We start from the raw sequence: 16,405 nt of genomic DNA, 5'->3' as shown, positions 1-16,405 counted from the left end.
CATGTGGCCAATACTGGCATGAGCACTGCTTGGTTAATACACTGCAGTCTTGATTTGAGCATCATTCTAGTTTTCCCTTAATTTATTTGTAGTTCACTCATACTGTTAAAGTACTGTATGTGGCCAGAGACTTCCTTGAGTAACGAATTCGCCACTGCGTATCACAGGGATCTCAGCCGCCCGGGCTGGGGGAGGTCTCCTTTAGCTCAGCTGGCAAGTTCCCTGTTGCGTGACGCCGGAGATGCGGGTTGGAACCCAGGCAGTGAGCCCTGCCAACCCAAAGAACTGTTACACTTTGAAGCCTTAAAAAACTGATTGTAGTCTTCTAGTTTAAAGCTGCTGGCTATGTAATATTTTCACCTGCTTCAATATTAGCTGCAGAAACCTGACGGGCTGCTTTGCTCTAGTGCAACCCATCTGTGCCACTGTGCATAACAGTTTGTTCTCAGGATATTCAAGGAGCCATTTAAAATTACAAAAATATTTTACAGAGCCACATATTTGCAGCTACGTCTTTACTTCCTAACTCCCATTGAAAATGGAACTCCCTGGCCTTTACACTTGTGAATCACACTGTACACAGTGCTGTGTCTGAATTCACAATGATTTGGTCACGTCCAAAAAGAAATCAACGTTCCCAGTTCACCCGTACAACTCCAGCTCTGACAGGGCAGCAGTGTGGCAGAGTAAGAAATCTCAAACTGACTGACTGGCTTTCAAACACAGTCTATAGCCCCTTCCTCCAGCATTCCTGACAGAAGGGCCTCACACAGAGTGACGGAAGCAGAAGAGTTTTCACAGACTGCCTGCAGCTAGGACATGAATAGGGGAAACACTGAGTCTTGCTGCCATGAGTTTACTCATGCAGGTGCAGAGCAAACAGCCCAGAACCAAGAGTATCTATCTGCCACAAGATCACTTTTTTCCAGTCAACAGCAATAACGAGGTCAGCACTGGCTGACTGTGTGTGTCCACACCAACAGGACCATCTGTTCCAACTCAGGCACTGCAAACTGCTAATGGAACAGCAGAGCAATTTCAAACTGTTATGGACTGCCCTGTGCCGTACTTGAAAGGTACGGGTAATCCAGTTTGATTTTGATTTAACATTGTAGACTACTGACAGATTTTAGCACTTAACAGTGAGTGTGTGGAGGCTGGACACTAAGCAGGCCAAACGCTGCAAGCTCAACGCCCCAGGAAAGAGCACTTGGCACAGAACAGCTCAGCCAGCAGCTCCTCACTCTGACTGCAGGCCAGCCCAGCACTGGGGACTGAAGGCACACTAAGACTCCTCTCGCCCAGTATGACTCACGCCATCAGTCCTACATGAATAATAATCATTCTTTAGATAAACTTGATTTTATCTAGCAACTTTAAAGGTGGCTTCTCAAAGTGCTTTACAGTATGACAACAACATTAAATAAAAAGATTACACATGATAAAACACAATTACAATATACAGAGGTGACCGTGGATGGTGGTACTAAGAAAAGCAGAGGGGTGAAGAATGGAACAGTTAAGTACAGGCTTTTCTGAAGAAGAGGGTTTTGAGTCTGGATTTGAAGGAGTTTAGAGAAGGTGACTCTCTGATATCCTTGGGGAGATTTTCAGAGCTTGGGGGCATAACAGGAGAAGGCCCTGTCACCCATACAATGTAGACGGGCTTGGGGGACAGTAAGGAGAGCAGAATTAGAAGAGCGAAGGTTGCCAGGTGGGGAGTAGGGCGATGATAGCTCAGACAGGTACTGAGGTGCCAAGCCATGCAGAGCCTTATAGGTGAGCATGAGGATTTTAAAGTCCACACGGAACTTGACAAGAAGCCAGTGCAAGGACTCCAGGACAGGAGTAATGTCATCACTTGCACTAGACCTGGTCAGGATTCTGGCTGCTGCATTTTGGGCATATTGCAGTTTGTTCAAAGTAGATTTGGAAACCCCAGTGAGTCGAGCATTACAGTAGTCGAAGGACTACACCGACTTGAAGGAGTTAAACTTTCGGGCCCAGGCTCAGAAGGGAAGCAGTGAGATCCAGACTCTGAAATCTGAACGACCGATTAACAGAAAAAACACTTGATTCAAGTTGCCAGATTCTAAAGGCCCTGACACAGTCAGCCCAGCGAGCTTCTCTAGAACGGGCAGTGAAACACAAGCCAAAGGACACCGATGGAAACTGTGTCAAAGTCCATGTTGTGGATGTCTGGAACAAGCTACCCAGCTATAATGTTGAAGCCGATATCCTGGCTTCTTTCAAGAAACAGCTGCAGATCCTTAGTTAAATTAGCTACTAAGTACTAAATGTGCAAATTGGGCTGAGTGGCGTCCTCTTGTTTGGAACCCTTCTCGTGTTGTAACACCTGTGTGTTAAAGCAACACTGCAAGATTAATGTAGGGGAGCTGAGTTACCTCAAACATCTTTACTGTGCCTGCAGAACAGGTGACAACCTATCACAGGGTTTCTCTAACTGCTTCACTCCACACAGCACTGCATGTGAGGACCAGCAGCCCATTTTCAAGGCAAAACCAAACTAGACCAGAACCTGGGATTCACACAGTGAGAGCCTCTCCTTTGTGATAGACTGGGCTGTGTGTATCTCTGCTGTGCAGCTCAGTAAGATGGGTGTCAACAGCATAACACAGCATATTCATATACTGTACTTCAGGCTACTGCAGTGTCCAGTAAAGCTGGCGTGTTGCATGCGTTAGATAAATGATCATTCTAGAAAGAGTGATCAGGTAACTGATCTGGAAATGTGCCAGCAGTCAAACAATCACAGAAGCTTTCAAAACAAGAATCTCTTGTTTGCAGCTATCGCATACTGTCTTCCCCATTGAAGTACATCCATCCTTCCATTTTCTAATCTCATCCATCCTTCCATTTTCTAATCTCTTTTTCCAGTTGAGGGCCACACTGGAGCCAGACCCTATCCCAGCTAGCCACAGGTGCAAGGCAGGACACACCCTGGACAGGACGCCAGTCCATCACATGGCAGACAGACACGAACCTGCCAATCAACTCAACAGTATATGTTTGGACTGTGGAAGGAAACCAGAGCACCCGGAGGAAACTATACAAACTCCACACAGACAGCACGGCAGGAACCGAACCCAGGGCCCAGCGCCGCAAGGCAGCCCTGCTGCCCACTGCGCCACAGCGCAGCTCATCCCACCGAAGAACACTCCTCGTCTTTTTGCGGAGGACCTTATGAAATTATCATCATCGGATTTATAGCACTGCCACTTATTCAAAGCGATATCTATTTGTATGGACATGCCTCAGAGTTAGCTCAAAACATGACACTGAACACAGGCACGACTCTGGGTCACAGGGGCTCGTGAAAGCATTCCGGGTCCACTGCGCTGTCCTGGAGCAAGATCACAGCTGACTGACAGGGGCTGAAGAACCAGCGGGACAGGCGCTGTGGGCAGCAGGCTGAGGGTTAACTCCCAAAGTAACACGCAGTACCACAGCCTCATCACCAGGTCCCGAAACACCCTTCTGACCCTCTGTCCTCTTCGGGCTAAATCAACCGATGCCCCATTCTTGGAGTCTATCTGCTACATGAACCCAAGCGCCCCGTGGACAACTGATGTAAACTACTCAGGTCGAAGTACGGGAGCCCGTGATGGAGGCTTAATAAAAGTCCTTCTAAAGGTCAGGTGTCTCATGTTGAATAAGGACATACCCATTCTGTAATTACTTTTGCCTCAGGTTTCTGCTCTGACGCTGATCTTTAACTGGTCTTTTGATCGTGTTATCCAACGGATGTTCATTTCGAGGGGCACAGAGGACTCGGAAACACGAATCCGAGCTGCTGACGTCCAAGAGCTGGACCTAATTCAACCACGGAGCCCAGCGATGGTCATTATCTCCAACTCGGAAAGCTCACAGGAGCTCGGACTCCGACAGATCTCTCCCCTTGCCTGGCACCTTCCTGCTGGTCCCAACCCCGAGTGAGCACTGAGGACAGAAAACACCTCCCACAGACTACAGCCACTACATCACCTCGCTCAGAAAAACTCAAGTCCGAATTCTCTCTACCACAAAGTTAAAGTTTAATTTAAAAAAACAAGCACCCTTCTGCCTGTGTTTTAGGTCGTACAGAACTTCCCCAAAACCGTTTCGTGTTAGTTTGCAGCCTGACTATAGTCTGGGTGTTCAAACTCGAGTGCTAACAGTGTATAACTAATAAAAGCCCCTCATTCCTGCAGTTGTACCCTCAGAGAGGAGGACAGGGCAGAAGGGGGCTCTGTCTGGGGCGGCTGGCTCCGGTGAGCAGCGCAGTGAAGCGCAAAGAAACTTTCGTCAGCGGCTATTTTAGCGTACACACCTAATAATAGATTTTCCCATGTCCACACACGCCCCAGTCACCTTTCGAAAAGGAACGTAGCCAGGCTTTCAGAAGAAACAAAAAGGGATGAGCTCCATCAGCATAGCAAACAAGCGCTTTCAGCTCCCGGACCGCCTGGTCCCGGCACCGGGACAGTTTTAGGAAGCAGCACAGCGGGGGAGAGGCAGTGAGCAGCACTGATTCCCGTCAAGGCTGTCCGACAGCTGAAGAGCCGCTCCGTGCCTGCACTGCCCTCACCGCCAGCGCCAGGGGCACACTGGCCGGGAGGGACCGCAATGCCGAGACCATATGAGCGGCTGCCGGATCCACAACTTTGCAGAAGCGCTCCAGAAGTCTCCGGGAGAGACTGATTCAGGGAGACTCCCTCGGGCAGCTCCGAGTTTGTGGGAGTTGCCATACCGGGAGGCTCTGAGCTCCGCCACCCTCACCGACCCCGAGGGGCATCTGCTAGCCCGCCCTGCGCCCCGGCGGGTCCCCGCTGGTCCTTACCGGAGTGTGGGTCCGATGCAGTTGGTGTCCGTACTCTCGATCTCCCGCAGGATTCGTTCGTGCTCCGCAGCTATCTCCAAACTCGCCATCTTCCATGTCCCAGTAACGCCGCTCCGCTGCGTCACCTGAAAAACAAACCATCCCACGCGAGGGGGGGACTCTGGGAAAGAGAGTTTTACGGAGGGGGAACGTTAAGGAATCTCCCATGGAATGAGCTGGGGTCAAGGACTACAATTCCCGTGAGTGCTCTGACTAGGGGGGAGGGGGGGGATAAAAATGGATTATGGGAAATTGAGTTTCGCTGCCTTTTCTACAATAGGCGGACCCGTGCAAAGATACTTAATGTTATAAAAAAAACAACCCACACACACGAAACGTGATATCTGTATTTGTAAGTTTTTATTCTTCAAGGAAAATGCTCTCAAGAAATACATTCATGCAGAATGCTGGTTTGTTAAAAATATGCGTTGTAAAAATAAATGTAATATCCTTCAAACTTTTACATTGAAATGTTGAATTACAGAATTAATATTAGGAATCCTTTCCATGATCCTCTCCATTTTCTGAAATTCTGTTCTCTGATTTAATTCGTATTTCTATTCCTTGATTTCTTTTACGATGATGAAACATTATTTAAATATTTTTTCACGATCACAAGAAATCCTTTCCATTCATCCAAGAAAAATCGAGCCAACGTCTCTGCCTAGCGGCGAGGGTGCGTACAGCACCTGCCTGTACTTCGACGTGTGCGGTAGCGAACATCGCAAAACGCTGGTCGATTTGTACGCGGGCGAGAACTCTAGTCAGGAGCAGGCAGTGTCGCGGAAAGCAACGTTAAAGAGTAATCTATTACAATTACAGGTAACTTGTGTGAAGAATTGCAGTCTTCATAGATATTGGTTTATGTAGTTTGTTTACAGGTACTATGTGGAGTAATGCATTACTTCTTAAAAATAATTTCCCTTTGTCTAAATTTAACAACTTTATTGGAGTGCTTTATAAATATAATTTTGATGAGTTATATAAAACACGAGCTGGATGGGCTGAATGACTCTCTCTTTTGTAAATGTATCTACGTTTCTAATAAAAAATAATCCGTTATTAAACCACTAAAACCATTGAAAACAAATGTACCATTTACTGTACATCATCCAACCACGGAAATAAGTATCATGAAGCTGCTGTGTTAACAAGGGCACTGTCAAGCAAAAAAGATTTAACAAGACAATATTTGCACAGTCAGAATCGTGGAATCAGATTACAGTAACGACATTGCATAGCTGGCTACCTCCCAGTGTGATCACCGGCAGAGACAATCCGCTAGGACTCAAACCTGCTCTCCCGAGACAAAGCCTGTGGAACCTGTTGTCCTTCTGCGTGTTTCCTTCTCAGATGTAAGGAGGATCAAAGCGAGAGTCACACGCTGACGGCTTTTCTGCCCTTTGTTAGAGAAGTGAAGTCAATGCGCTGAGGAGGGCAGAAGGAGGAGAGTCGCCCGGCCACTGGAACCTCTTCTGCTTTGGGATCAAACCTGTACCAGACAGGTCAAAATCTAAGCTTTTCAGTTTGAAGGCGGCAGATAGTGAAGGAGCGAGAGATTCTTTTTCACTGGCTGCTGAAAAACAACAGCAAAAGTTGACATTTTCTTGTACTATCCCAGCAAATGAAATGGAAAGAGCTGGGCCAAAGCAGTCAAAGCAAGGCCTTACAAATGGTGAAAGTGCTGAATCAATATTTCACACAGGAGCTCACTGTGAGCAAGGAATCTGGCCTCGAACTGCAGGGAAATGAAGTCTTAGCCCTGTCACCTTCCGTAATCTCAGCAGAGCAGAGACTGGTATGGACTAGGACAGGGGTTCCCAGTCTGGTCCCTGAACTGGACACTTCCTTGTCTCACTGTTTGACTTTCCCAGCTCTTGTTGGAGGTTGTATTTCAACTATTGCAAACCAGCAGGTTTAGGGAGGAAAAGGAAAGCTAGGCTGCAGCTGTAAGTGGTGTTGGGGGTCCAGTAGGTGACAGGGTATGGTGACAGCTGACACAGCTGTCCAGTCTATCCCAAGGGAGAGGTGTGAAACAGAGGGCCTGACTGCTCAGTGGTCAGAGCTTATGAAGAGCCAACCCCAGTGTCCCAGCTGAGATTCCCACTGGGCCTCTCGGACGGTCCCTCTTCATTGAAGTGAAGGAATGGCTTCGCCTGGAGCTTCGCTTCTCCTGCTCAGGGCTGCTGGTACATCATGGCCTCTGCATGGCACCAAGGCCCTTCGGTGTTGGAAGACGCGGGCCTCTACAATTGCCTGGGTAAACTCTGCATTTTAAGGGAAATACTGTAAATGCTCAGATTCCATGCACAGCTTGAGTACTGAGTATCTGTCACGATCGGGATCCCTCCTCTTCATGGCGCTCCAACCCTTTCGTGTTTTAGTTGACTATGTGCACCTGCCCCCTATTTTGTGTCCCCTTATTCAAGCCTGGTGCTCACGCTGTCCCCGGCTCAGCCCTGGGAGATGGACGCCACAAGGCTTGGCTATTCCCCGGGCTCGCCGGCAGCCCAAGGGCAGGCCGTCTGAGTCTGGGGCTCGGAGCACCTGGCCTCGTTACTCTCTTTTAACTCCTTGTTCCTGTTCCGGATAATGTCCCGGGTTTTAACCCTGTCTTGTCTTGGATGGATCACCCAGTTTTGGGATTTTGGACTGCACCCCTGATGTCCTTCTCCACTTATTTTCCAGTTTATACCATCTGCAGAGGGTCCTGAACTACGCTTCACGAGAGCCTGGATCGGCTCATGGTACAGTATCCCTTCTCATCATGGGGCGAACAACACCACTCCATGCATTGAAAACAGTCACAGAATCAGAGCAGTGACAAGGCCGTGCACTCCTTACACATACTACACAATCAAATGGAAGCACCCATGTCAAGTCACTCCGCAGGGCATTAGGCCACCATGAGCTGGCAGGACAGCCTGCATGCTCCTCCAGCGTCTGGAATCCTGCAGTAAACGCTGGACCGCGCTCAGAGCTGGTGACTGAGAAGGCCATGACCTCAAGCCACAGGTGTCAAGGCTGTAGTCTGCGATGCTCTTGGCTCTTGTCCCTCCCTCTGCGAGCAGGACTCCGGCTGCTGTCTGGCGTGACGGCCGAGGTGCAGCCCAGGACTGCTCAGCTCACCAGGCACAGCGCTAAAGGCAGGGCCCACTCTGTGCATGTTCGCACCCGGAAACGAGACCCTGAGATGAAGACCTCAGTCCCTGCAGGAGACCAGAGCCAGCAATCTGGAATTAAATTACACCATGGACCTTTTCCTGTCTTAGTCTACCAAAACAGCTCAACTCTGATGGTTTCCTGCTGGTTCAAATGAAAGGTTCAGCCTCCTCCTGGGTGTAATCAGTCGTACTGTGTTCTGTTTTGCGGTGTTGTGTTTCATGTAGAGTTCAAGAGTCTGACTCTCAGCCTGTCTAGAGGAGGAATAAAAAGTAAATAATGGAGCACTTCCTCGGGTGTCAGGGGAAACTACAGCATGGTTCACTGGCACTGTCTTTATGTTTCACTCCCTGTGCATGGCGAGCGCCTGCAGACAGGATGACCTGCTGTCTGACCTGTGGGTCTACTGTAGGATGACCAGGCCATCCCATGACACGCTGGAGAAGACCTACAAGTCTGGGACCAAGGTCCTGCGGTCCAGGCTGCCCATGTGAGGCACTGCCTCCCGACTCTTCACTGACTGCGACCTGTTCTGCGCTGGGAGAGCGCCAGAGGAGGCCCTCTGGAGGACAATGGTGGTATGACAGGACTCTTCACTACTCAGAGTGGGCCAGGCAGAGAGATCAGAGGTGTAAAGGAGTTTGTAGACCCTCCCTAGTGGCACGCAGTTGGCTGAGCATCACCAGGCGTGGGCGCAATTCGGATTGACCAGGGCTCTTCTTCTTTCAGTGACACAGCGCCCCCCTACAGCCTCCCTGGTACTGACATGCAGGGGGGGCCTTTGTATAGATTGAGGGATTGCTAACAGCCCATGTTCAGGAGCACTGGCAGGAAATAGCTCACAGGTGATCTCTGATAGCAGAACATGCCAAAACCCCAGTTCATCTGCTTTCCTACTCACCTTTTGTACCCATTTGTTGCAGTTTCTTGGACTAATAATTTTGAGTCATGTAAAAAATTTAATGTCTGAAAAGGACTTTTAATAATAGTCCTTACACTTACATAGCCAATGTGCAGCCCCACCTGAATGATGTGACGGCAGCCATAGTGCGCCAGAACGCCACACACCAGCTCTCAGTGGGGAGGAGAGCAGAGTGATGAAGCCAGTTCAGAGATGGGGATTGTTAGGAGGCCGTGATTGGTAAAGCCCAGGAGGACATTGGGCCAGGACAGCGGGGCAACACCCCTTCTCTTTTTGAGAAACATCCTGAGATTGTTAATGACCACAGAGACCTTGGTTCTCATCTGAAGCAAGGCAACTTATTATGGTATAGTGTCCCCATCACTATACTGGGGCATTAGGACCCACACAGACTGCAGGGTGAGCACCCCCTACTGGCCCCACTAATACCTTTTCCAGGTGCAACCTTAGTTTTTCCCAGGAGGTCTCCCCTCCAGGTTCAGAACTGTGGGTGTATTTAGGATTTTGGATGGATTACACCTCTGATGGCAGTGACAAATAACATGAGACTGTATCTTAAGAAAAAACAACAACAATATGTTTATATAGCTTTGAAAAAAGGTTATACAAAAATATATAAATACAAAATTCAATATATTTATGCGTAGAACAAAGTGGTTTGAAATGAAAAAGATTACAAGTAGAAAATATGCAATTTTCTCTATAAATAAAACCCTTTAGGATTTGTGCTGAGATGAGGTTTGTGTGTTGGTACAGAGTCTGGTAAAGTCTTAAAATGTTGCACAACCAGGAAATCAGGATCCAGGAGAAAGAACACAAAACACTAAAAATGAGAAAATGATTATTACCATGTTAAAAAAAGAACCATCCTACAATTTTCTGTTTATGATAGGTAAGTCAATATAAAATTAAGAAATAATTATGGAGAAGTCCAGCAGTTTGTAATGCCCACCAGGGTATTTGGCCAAGTTGCAGAGAAGCGTGAAGATATACAGTACAGTAATGACAGAAGACAATGTAACTGGAGTCTGGAGTGGTAATCACAGCACCGGAACGATAAAGACATTTCAATACTTTCTGATCTCAAAACGCTTTACACGTAGGAGAAGACTCTCGTCCACCAGTGACGGACCGGGGTGGAGGCTGACACATTGCTTCACCAGGTGAATTAAGGGGGAACTTTGAGGTTTAACATCTCATTTGTAGATCCTTCAGATGGCAAAGGCAGCACGCCACTGTGCTCTAGAGATTGCTCCCTGGCCCTGTTGGGCATTCTGCTCCTCAGGGAAGAGTCGGCCCACTGATCAGCAGAAACCCTTACAGCTGACCAGGCCCAGCCTGGGTTATCTTCTGAGGCCAGAAGAGATCAGGCTGCAACCCAGAAGCACCGCTGTATGCGGCCCCTGTGAAAACTGGTGCACCGGGCCCCTGCAGGATTACCCTCAGTGAGGCTTTCGTATCTGAAAGACGTTGAGAACTGATAGGAGTATAATGGGTCCAATCAGTCATGATTGGTCTTTTCGTGTCATATACTGTGTCTTTACTAGCTGAACTGAAAATCTTTCAAAACTGGATTTTTAGGAAAAAGCTGTGTTTTATTTTTAAAGAACACACGACTCTCACGCTGCCCCAGTGCCATCTGAATGAAATGCTTTTTTGGCCCAGTATGTTTGGTTACTGTTTTCTTCCTATTAGCTGCTTGCGCCCATCCAGAATAAGGAAAGAGCTGGATGTTCACCCAGCAGTGTTTGTGTACTTCTCATTGTGTGAAGGACCTAATCATCCAGTCTCCTCAGCTGCCATGTGCATAACTGCACATCTCACAATTGTGTGATTGTGTGGGGCTCATCCCGCACTGCTGCTTTTGAGTACGTACAGTATAAGGCAGCAGGATCTGAGTTCTCCCTTGAAACCTCCTTGTCACAAAGCAGGAGTTTCCAGGAGAGACTACCCTGTGACGCTGTGCTGTGGGGTTAGACAGCACCCTGCAGGGATGCTGGAGATGCCCAGGAGGAGACCTCTTCTCCAGCCTGATATCTCCTGCCAGGTCTACTCTGCCTGTGTTGTCCCATCTAAGGCAGCTGCGAGTCATAATACAAGTAACAGCCGTGCATGTTGATGTGTTTCTTTCCCACCGTAAGCTTAACTTTGGTTCTCAATCCAGGCCCAATTTCTGAAAAACAAACAGCCCATGTTTTCATTTTTTTGTTCCTAAATCGCCTGTGCTGATTGCTTTCATTATTCTTTTTTTCTGTAAGCAAGGACTAATTTCAAAAACATAAATTAAAGTTTTAAAAATAAAGTGCTTAATTGATTTAAAATTAAAGTGATTTAAAAAATCAGCACACAGAACTTTCTGTAGTTTCTCCTCAACCTGAAAAATAACTATTTGCTCAGTTAGTTCCTTGCAAACAGCTTTTAATCGCGATCTATTGACTGTGAACAGGCTCAGGCAGGAATGGCACTGTGTCAAGGCACTCCCACTGAGCTCCAGTGCCTTTATTCTGCTCAAGACAAGTTGGTTAGATGTCAGCTCTCACAGCTGAGCAAAGGGCTCATTACCCATTTCAGATCTCATTTTAGAAAAGGCTTCACACAGAACACTGAAAATAAGTGGGCCCGTGATTAAGAACTTGGCTGGGCCAGGATCGAGAACAGCGGTGCTGGGGAGTCGGATCGATGCTTTGCTGAGCACATTGTCCACAAGGGGGAGACTGCAGGGGGTTGCGTGGGGCTGTGAGCCAGCAGGTGGGGCTGTCGTGCACCGCAGACCTTTAAACAGTAACATGGGGCTCAGTGAAGCCAGAGCAAGCACAGCTTTGCAACAGATGGTGCTACAGCAGACAATACAAAGGAAGCCTGGCTGACACAGGGCAGCGGAGATGAGGGCTGCCGGTCCCTCAGTTGGACAGGAAGTCGATGGCCGCGCGGACGGAGCGGGAGGTCACGACGTCCACCGCCGTCACCTTGATCTCCGTGTCGCCGAACTGCATGGTGGTGCGGATCTCCCGGCGGCCGGCGCGGCCGCAGCCGCCCGGCGGCGGCTCGGGCAGGTCCAGCGTGATGGTGCCGCACTTGCGCACGCCCGGGTCGGTGATGTAGACCGCGTCGTCGCTGCCGCTGCAGTAGATGTTGATGATGATCTTGCGCTGGCCGGGCCGGGCCGGCGTGTAGCTCCGGCGCACCACCTCCCCCAGCGCCACCGACTGGTCCACTGAGACGAAGCGGTCCAGCACGTCCGTGCACCACCGCCGGCCCTCCTTCACCAGCAGCTTGTCCCGCGGGTGCCGGCCCTCCACGAAGCGGTTCAGCACGCCCACGCCGTACGTGAGCGGGCAGCGGCGCACCCTGACCACCGTGGGGTCCAGCCCGAACAGCACCGCCCCCTTCAGGATGGTCAGCCCCACGTCCTGCGGGATGATGATGCGGCAGCTGCGCCCGAAGGCCAGCTGCACGGCGTGCTGCAGCATGGGCGACTCCGCGAAGCCCCCCACCAGGAAGAGGAAGCGCACGCCCTGCACCTCCGGCTTCTGCATCAGTGCCACTGCGGGGACAGCGGCAGGGTCAGCCAGCCTCCCATACTCCTCCCCTGCTCCTCCCATACTCCTCCCCTACTCCTCCCCTGCCCCTCCCCTATTCCTCCCATACTCCTCCCCTGCACCTCCCCTACTCCTCCCATACTCCTCCCCTGCTCCTCCCATACTCCTCCCCTACTCCTCCCCTGCTCCTCCCCTGCTCCTCCCCTGCTCTTCCCATACTCCTCCCCTGCACCTCCCCTACTCCTCACATACTCCTCCCCTACTCCACCCATACTCCTCCCCTGCACCTCCCCTACTCCTACATACTCCTCCCCTGCTCCTCCCCTACTCCACCCATACTCCTCCCCTGCTCCTCCAATACTCCTCCCCTACTCCTCCCCTGCCCCTCCCCTATTCATCCCATACTCCTCCCCATGCACATCCCCTACTCCTCACATACTCCTCCCCTGCTCCTCCCCTACTCCACCCATACTCCTCCCCTGCTCCTCCCCAACAGCTGCTCGTTTACGGCCTAATGAGAGCTTCCTCCAGGCATCTACTCCATTTCACACAGCTGTCCTCTGCTGACAATCTCCCCTCACTTTCACAGCGAAGCTGGGTGAGATCCTCAGAGCTACATGGGCCGAAAGGTCTCCTCATTGTTCGTAACCTTTCTGCTGTTCCTGCCAATCACATCACAGCTCAGACCCAGAGGAAAATGACGTGATGATCGAGGAATCGTTTCAGAGATGCCAAAACTGTATTCTGCAAAGTAGCAATACTGAGAAGCTCTTTTTACTGGAACCAATAGTGCTTTGTTGTGGTTTTAATGCCTCTCAGTATATCAACAAAAAATATTTTGCTTTCATTCTAGATCATGCAGTAGAGGAAGGTTATGCATTTACAAGGTAATTCAGTATTTCTCTCGTCAATGGGATATGAAACAGATCTCAGATTTATAATTTGCTCGTAAATTGTAGGAAAGGCTTTCCCAGCTGCAGTCTAGTTGGCCTAGCTGGCCTGGTTTTGCCACCTCTCAGATTCCTCGTTCTGCGCCAATGGCGCCCCAGCCTGCCTGTCGCTCTCACCGATGTGCTGGACGATCTGAGAGATGGTGGGCTGGAAGAGCTCATTCATGGCCTCCGGCGTCATCCGCAGCATGCCCTGCGACGACCACTTCAGGATGTTCACACTGCGGACAGGCAGGTACCATCAGCACAGCTGGACACACACAGCCCCAGGGCGCTAACATCACTGACCACACACCTGGACACACACAGCCCCAGGACACTCACACCACTGACCACACACCTGGACACACACAGCCCCAGGACACTCACATCACTGACCGCACAGCTGGACACACACAGCCCCAGGACACTCACACCACTGACCGCACAGCTGGACACACACAGCCCCAGGACACTCACACCACTGATCTCCCAGCTGGACACACACAGCCCCAGGACACTAACATCACTGACCACACAGCTGGACACACACAGCCCCAGGACACTCACACCACTGACCACAAACCTGGACACACACAGCCCCAGGACACTCACACCACTGACCACACAGCTGGACACACACAGCCCCAGGACACTCACATCACTGACCGCACACCTGGACACACACAGCCCCAGGACACTCACACCACTGACCGCACACCTGGACACACACAGCCCCAGGACACTCACACCACTGACCACACAGCTGGACACACACAGCCCCAGGACACTCACATCACTGACCGCACAGCTGGACACACACAGCCCCAGGACACTCACACCACTGACCACACACCTGGACACACACAGTCCCAGGACACTCACACCACTGACCACACAGCTGGACACACACAGGCCCAGGACACTCACACCACTGACCACACAGCTGGACACACACAGCCCCAGGACACTCACATCACTGACCGCACAGCTGGACACACACAGCCCCAGGACACTCACACCACTGACCGCACAGCTGGACACACACAGCCCCAGGACACTCCCATCACTGACCGCACAGCTGGACACACACAGCCCCAGGACACTCCCATCACTGACCGCACAGCTGGACACACACAGCCCCAGGACACTCACATCACTGACCACACAGCTGGACACACACAGCCCCAGGACACTCACATCACTGACCGCACAGCTGGACACACACAGCCCCAGGACACTCACACCACTGACCGCACAGCTGGACACACACAGCCCCAGGACACTCACACCACTGACCGCACAGCTGGACACACACAGCCCCAGGACACTCACACCACTGACCGCACAGCTGGACACACACAGCCCCAGGACACTCACACCACTGACCGCACAGCTGGACACACACAGCCCCAGGACACTCACACCACTGACCACACAGCTGGACACACACAGCCCCAGGACACTCACATCACTGACCGCACAGCTGGACACACACAGCCCCAGGACACTCACACCACTGACCACACACCTGGATACACACAGCCCCAGGGCGCTAACATCACTGACCACACACCTGGACACACACAGCCCCAGGACACTCACACCACTGACCACACAGCTGGACACACACAGCCCCAGGACACTCACACCACTGACCACACAGCTGGACACACACAGCCCCAGGACACTAACACCACTGACCGCACAGCTGGACACACACAGCCCCAGGACACTCACATCACTGACCACACACCTGGACACACACAGCCCCAGGACACTCACACCACTGACCACACACCTGGACACACACAGCCCCAGGACACTCACACCACTGACCACACAGCTGGACACACACAGCCCCAGAGCGCTAACATCACTGACCACACAGCTGGACACACACAGCCCCAGGACACTCCCATCACTGACCGCACAGCTGGGCACACACAGCCCCAGGACACTCCAATCACTGACTGCACAGCTGGACACACACAGCCCCAGGACACTCACATCACTGACCACACAGCTGGACACACACAGCCCCAGGACACTCACATCACTGACCACACAGCTGGACACACACAGCCCCAGGACAATCACATCACTGACCGCACAGCTGGACACACACAGCCCCAGGACACTCACACCACTGACCACACACCTGGATACACACAGCCCCAGGACACTCACATCACTGACCACACACCTGGACACACACAGCCCCAGGACACTCACATCACTGACCACACAGCTGGACACACACACCCCCAGGACACTCACACCACTGACCACACACCTGGACACACACAGCCCCAGGACACTCACACCACTGACCACACAGCTGCACACACACAGCCCCAGGACACTCACACCACTGACCACACAGCTGGACACACACAGCCCCAGGGCGCTAACATCACTGACCGCACACCTGGACACACACAGCCCCAGGACACTCACACCACTGACCACACAGCTGGACACACACAGCCCCAGGACACTAACATCACTGACCACACAGCTGGACACACACAGCCCCAGGACACTCACACCACTGACCACACACCTGGACACACACAGCCCCAGGACACTCACACCACTGACCACACAGCTGGACACACACAGCCCCAGGACACTCACACCACTGACCGCACAGCTGGACACACACAGCCCCAGGACACTCACACCACTGACCACACACCTGGACACACACAGCCCCAGGACACTCACACCACTGACCACACAGCTGGACACACACAGCCCCAGGACACTCACACCACTGACCACACAGCTGGACACACACAGCCCCAGGACACTCACACCACTGACCGCACACCTGGACACACACAGCCCCAGGACACTCACATCACTGACCACACAGCTGGACACACACAGCCCCAGGACACTCACACCACTGACCGCACACCTGGACACACACAGCCCCAGGACACTCACACCACTGACCACACAGCTG

At 51.4% G+C, this 16,405-nt stretch overlaps 2 protein-coding genes across 7 annotated transcripts in view; both read right to left on the bottom strand.

Moving 5' to 3' along the window:
- exoc6b (exocyst complex component 6B) overlaps nucleotides 1–4,993 on the bottom strand; it is a 147,678-nt gene extending 142,685 nt beyond the window's left edge. For 5 of the 6 annotated variants that reach the window (XM_088639116.1, XM_088639152.1, XM_088639107.1 and 2 more), the window contains exon 1: nucleotides 4,841–4,993. In XM_088639116.1, coding sequence (XP_088495242.1) covers nucleotides 4,841–4,929 — 89 coding nt within the window. In that variant the 5' untranslated portion in view covers nucleotides 4,930–4,993. The remainder of the gene's footprint in view (nucleotides 1–4,840) is intronic. The other variant, XM_088639135.1, reaches the window with a different exon arrangement.
- A 4,525-nt stretch (nucleotides 4,994–9,518) lies between these two features.
- The window catches only part of hspa12b (heat shock protein family A (Hsp70) member 12B), a 42,081-nt gene continuing 35,194 nt past the window's right edge, over nucleotides 9,519–16,405 (bottom strand). Inside the window, exons 12-13 of the mRNA XM_088639166.1 lie at nucleotides 13,570–13,673; nucleotides 9,519–12,507 (exon numbers count right to left, since the gene is read on the bottom strand). Of these exons, the coding sequence (XP_088495292.1) occupies nucleotides 11,864–12,507; nucleotides 13,570–13,673 (748 nt within the window). The 3' untranslated portion in view covers nucleotides 9,519–11,863. The remainder of the gene's footprint in view (nucleotides 12,508–13,569; nucleotides 13,674–16,405) is intronic.

Source organism: Lepisosteus platostomus, chromosome 1 (genome assembly GCF_059453375.1).
Source record: "Lepisosteus platostomus isolate fLepPlt1 chromosome 1, fLepPlt1.hap1, whole genome shotgun sequence".
Lineage (NCBI taxonomy): Eukaryota > Metazoa > Chordata > Actinopteri > Semionotiformes > Lepisosteidae > Lepisosteus > Lepisosteus platostomus.
Note: the sequence above shows the minus strand (reverse complement) of the source record. Positions and strands in the feature narration are given on the sequence as shown.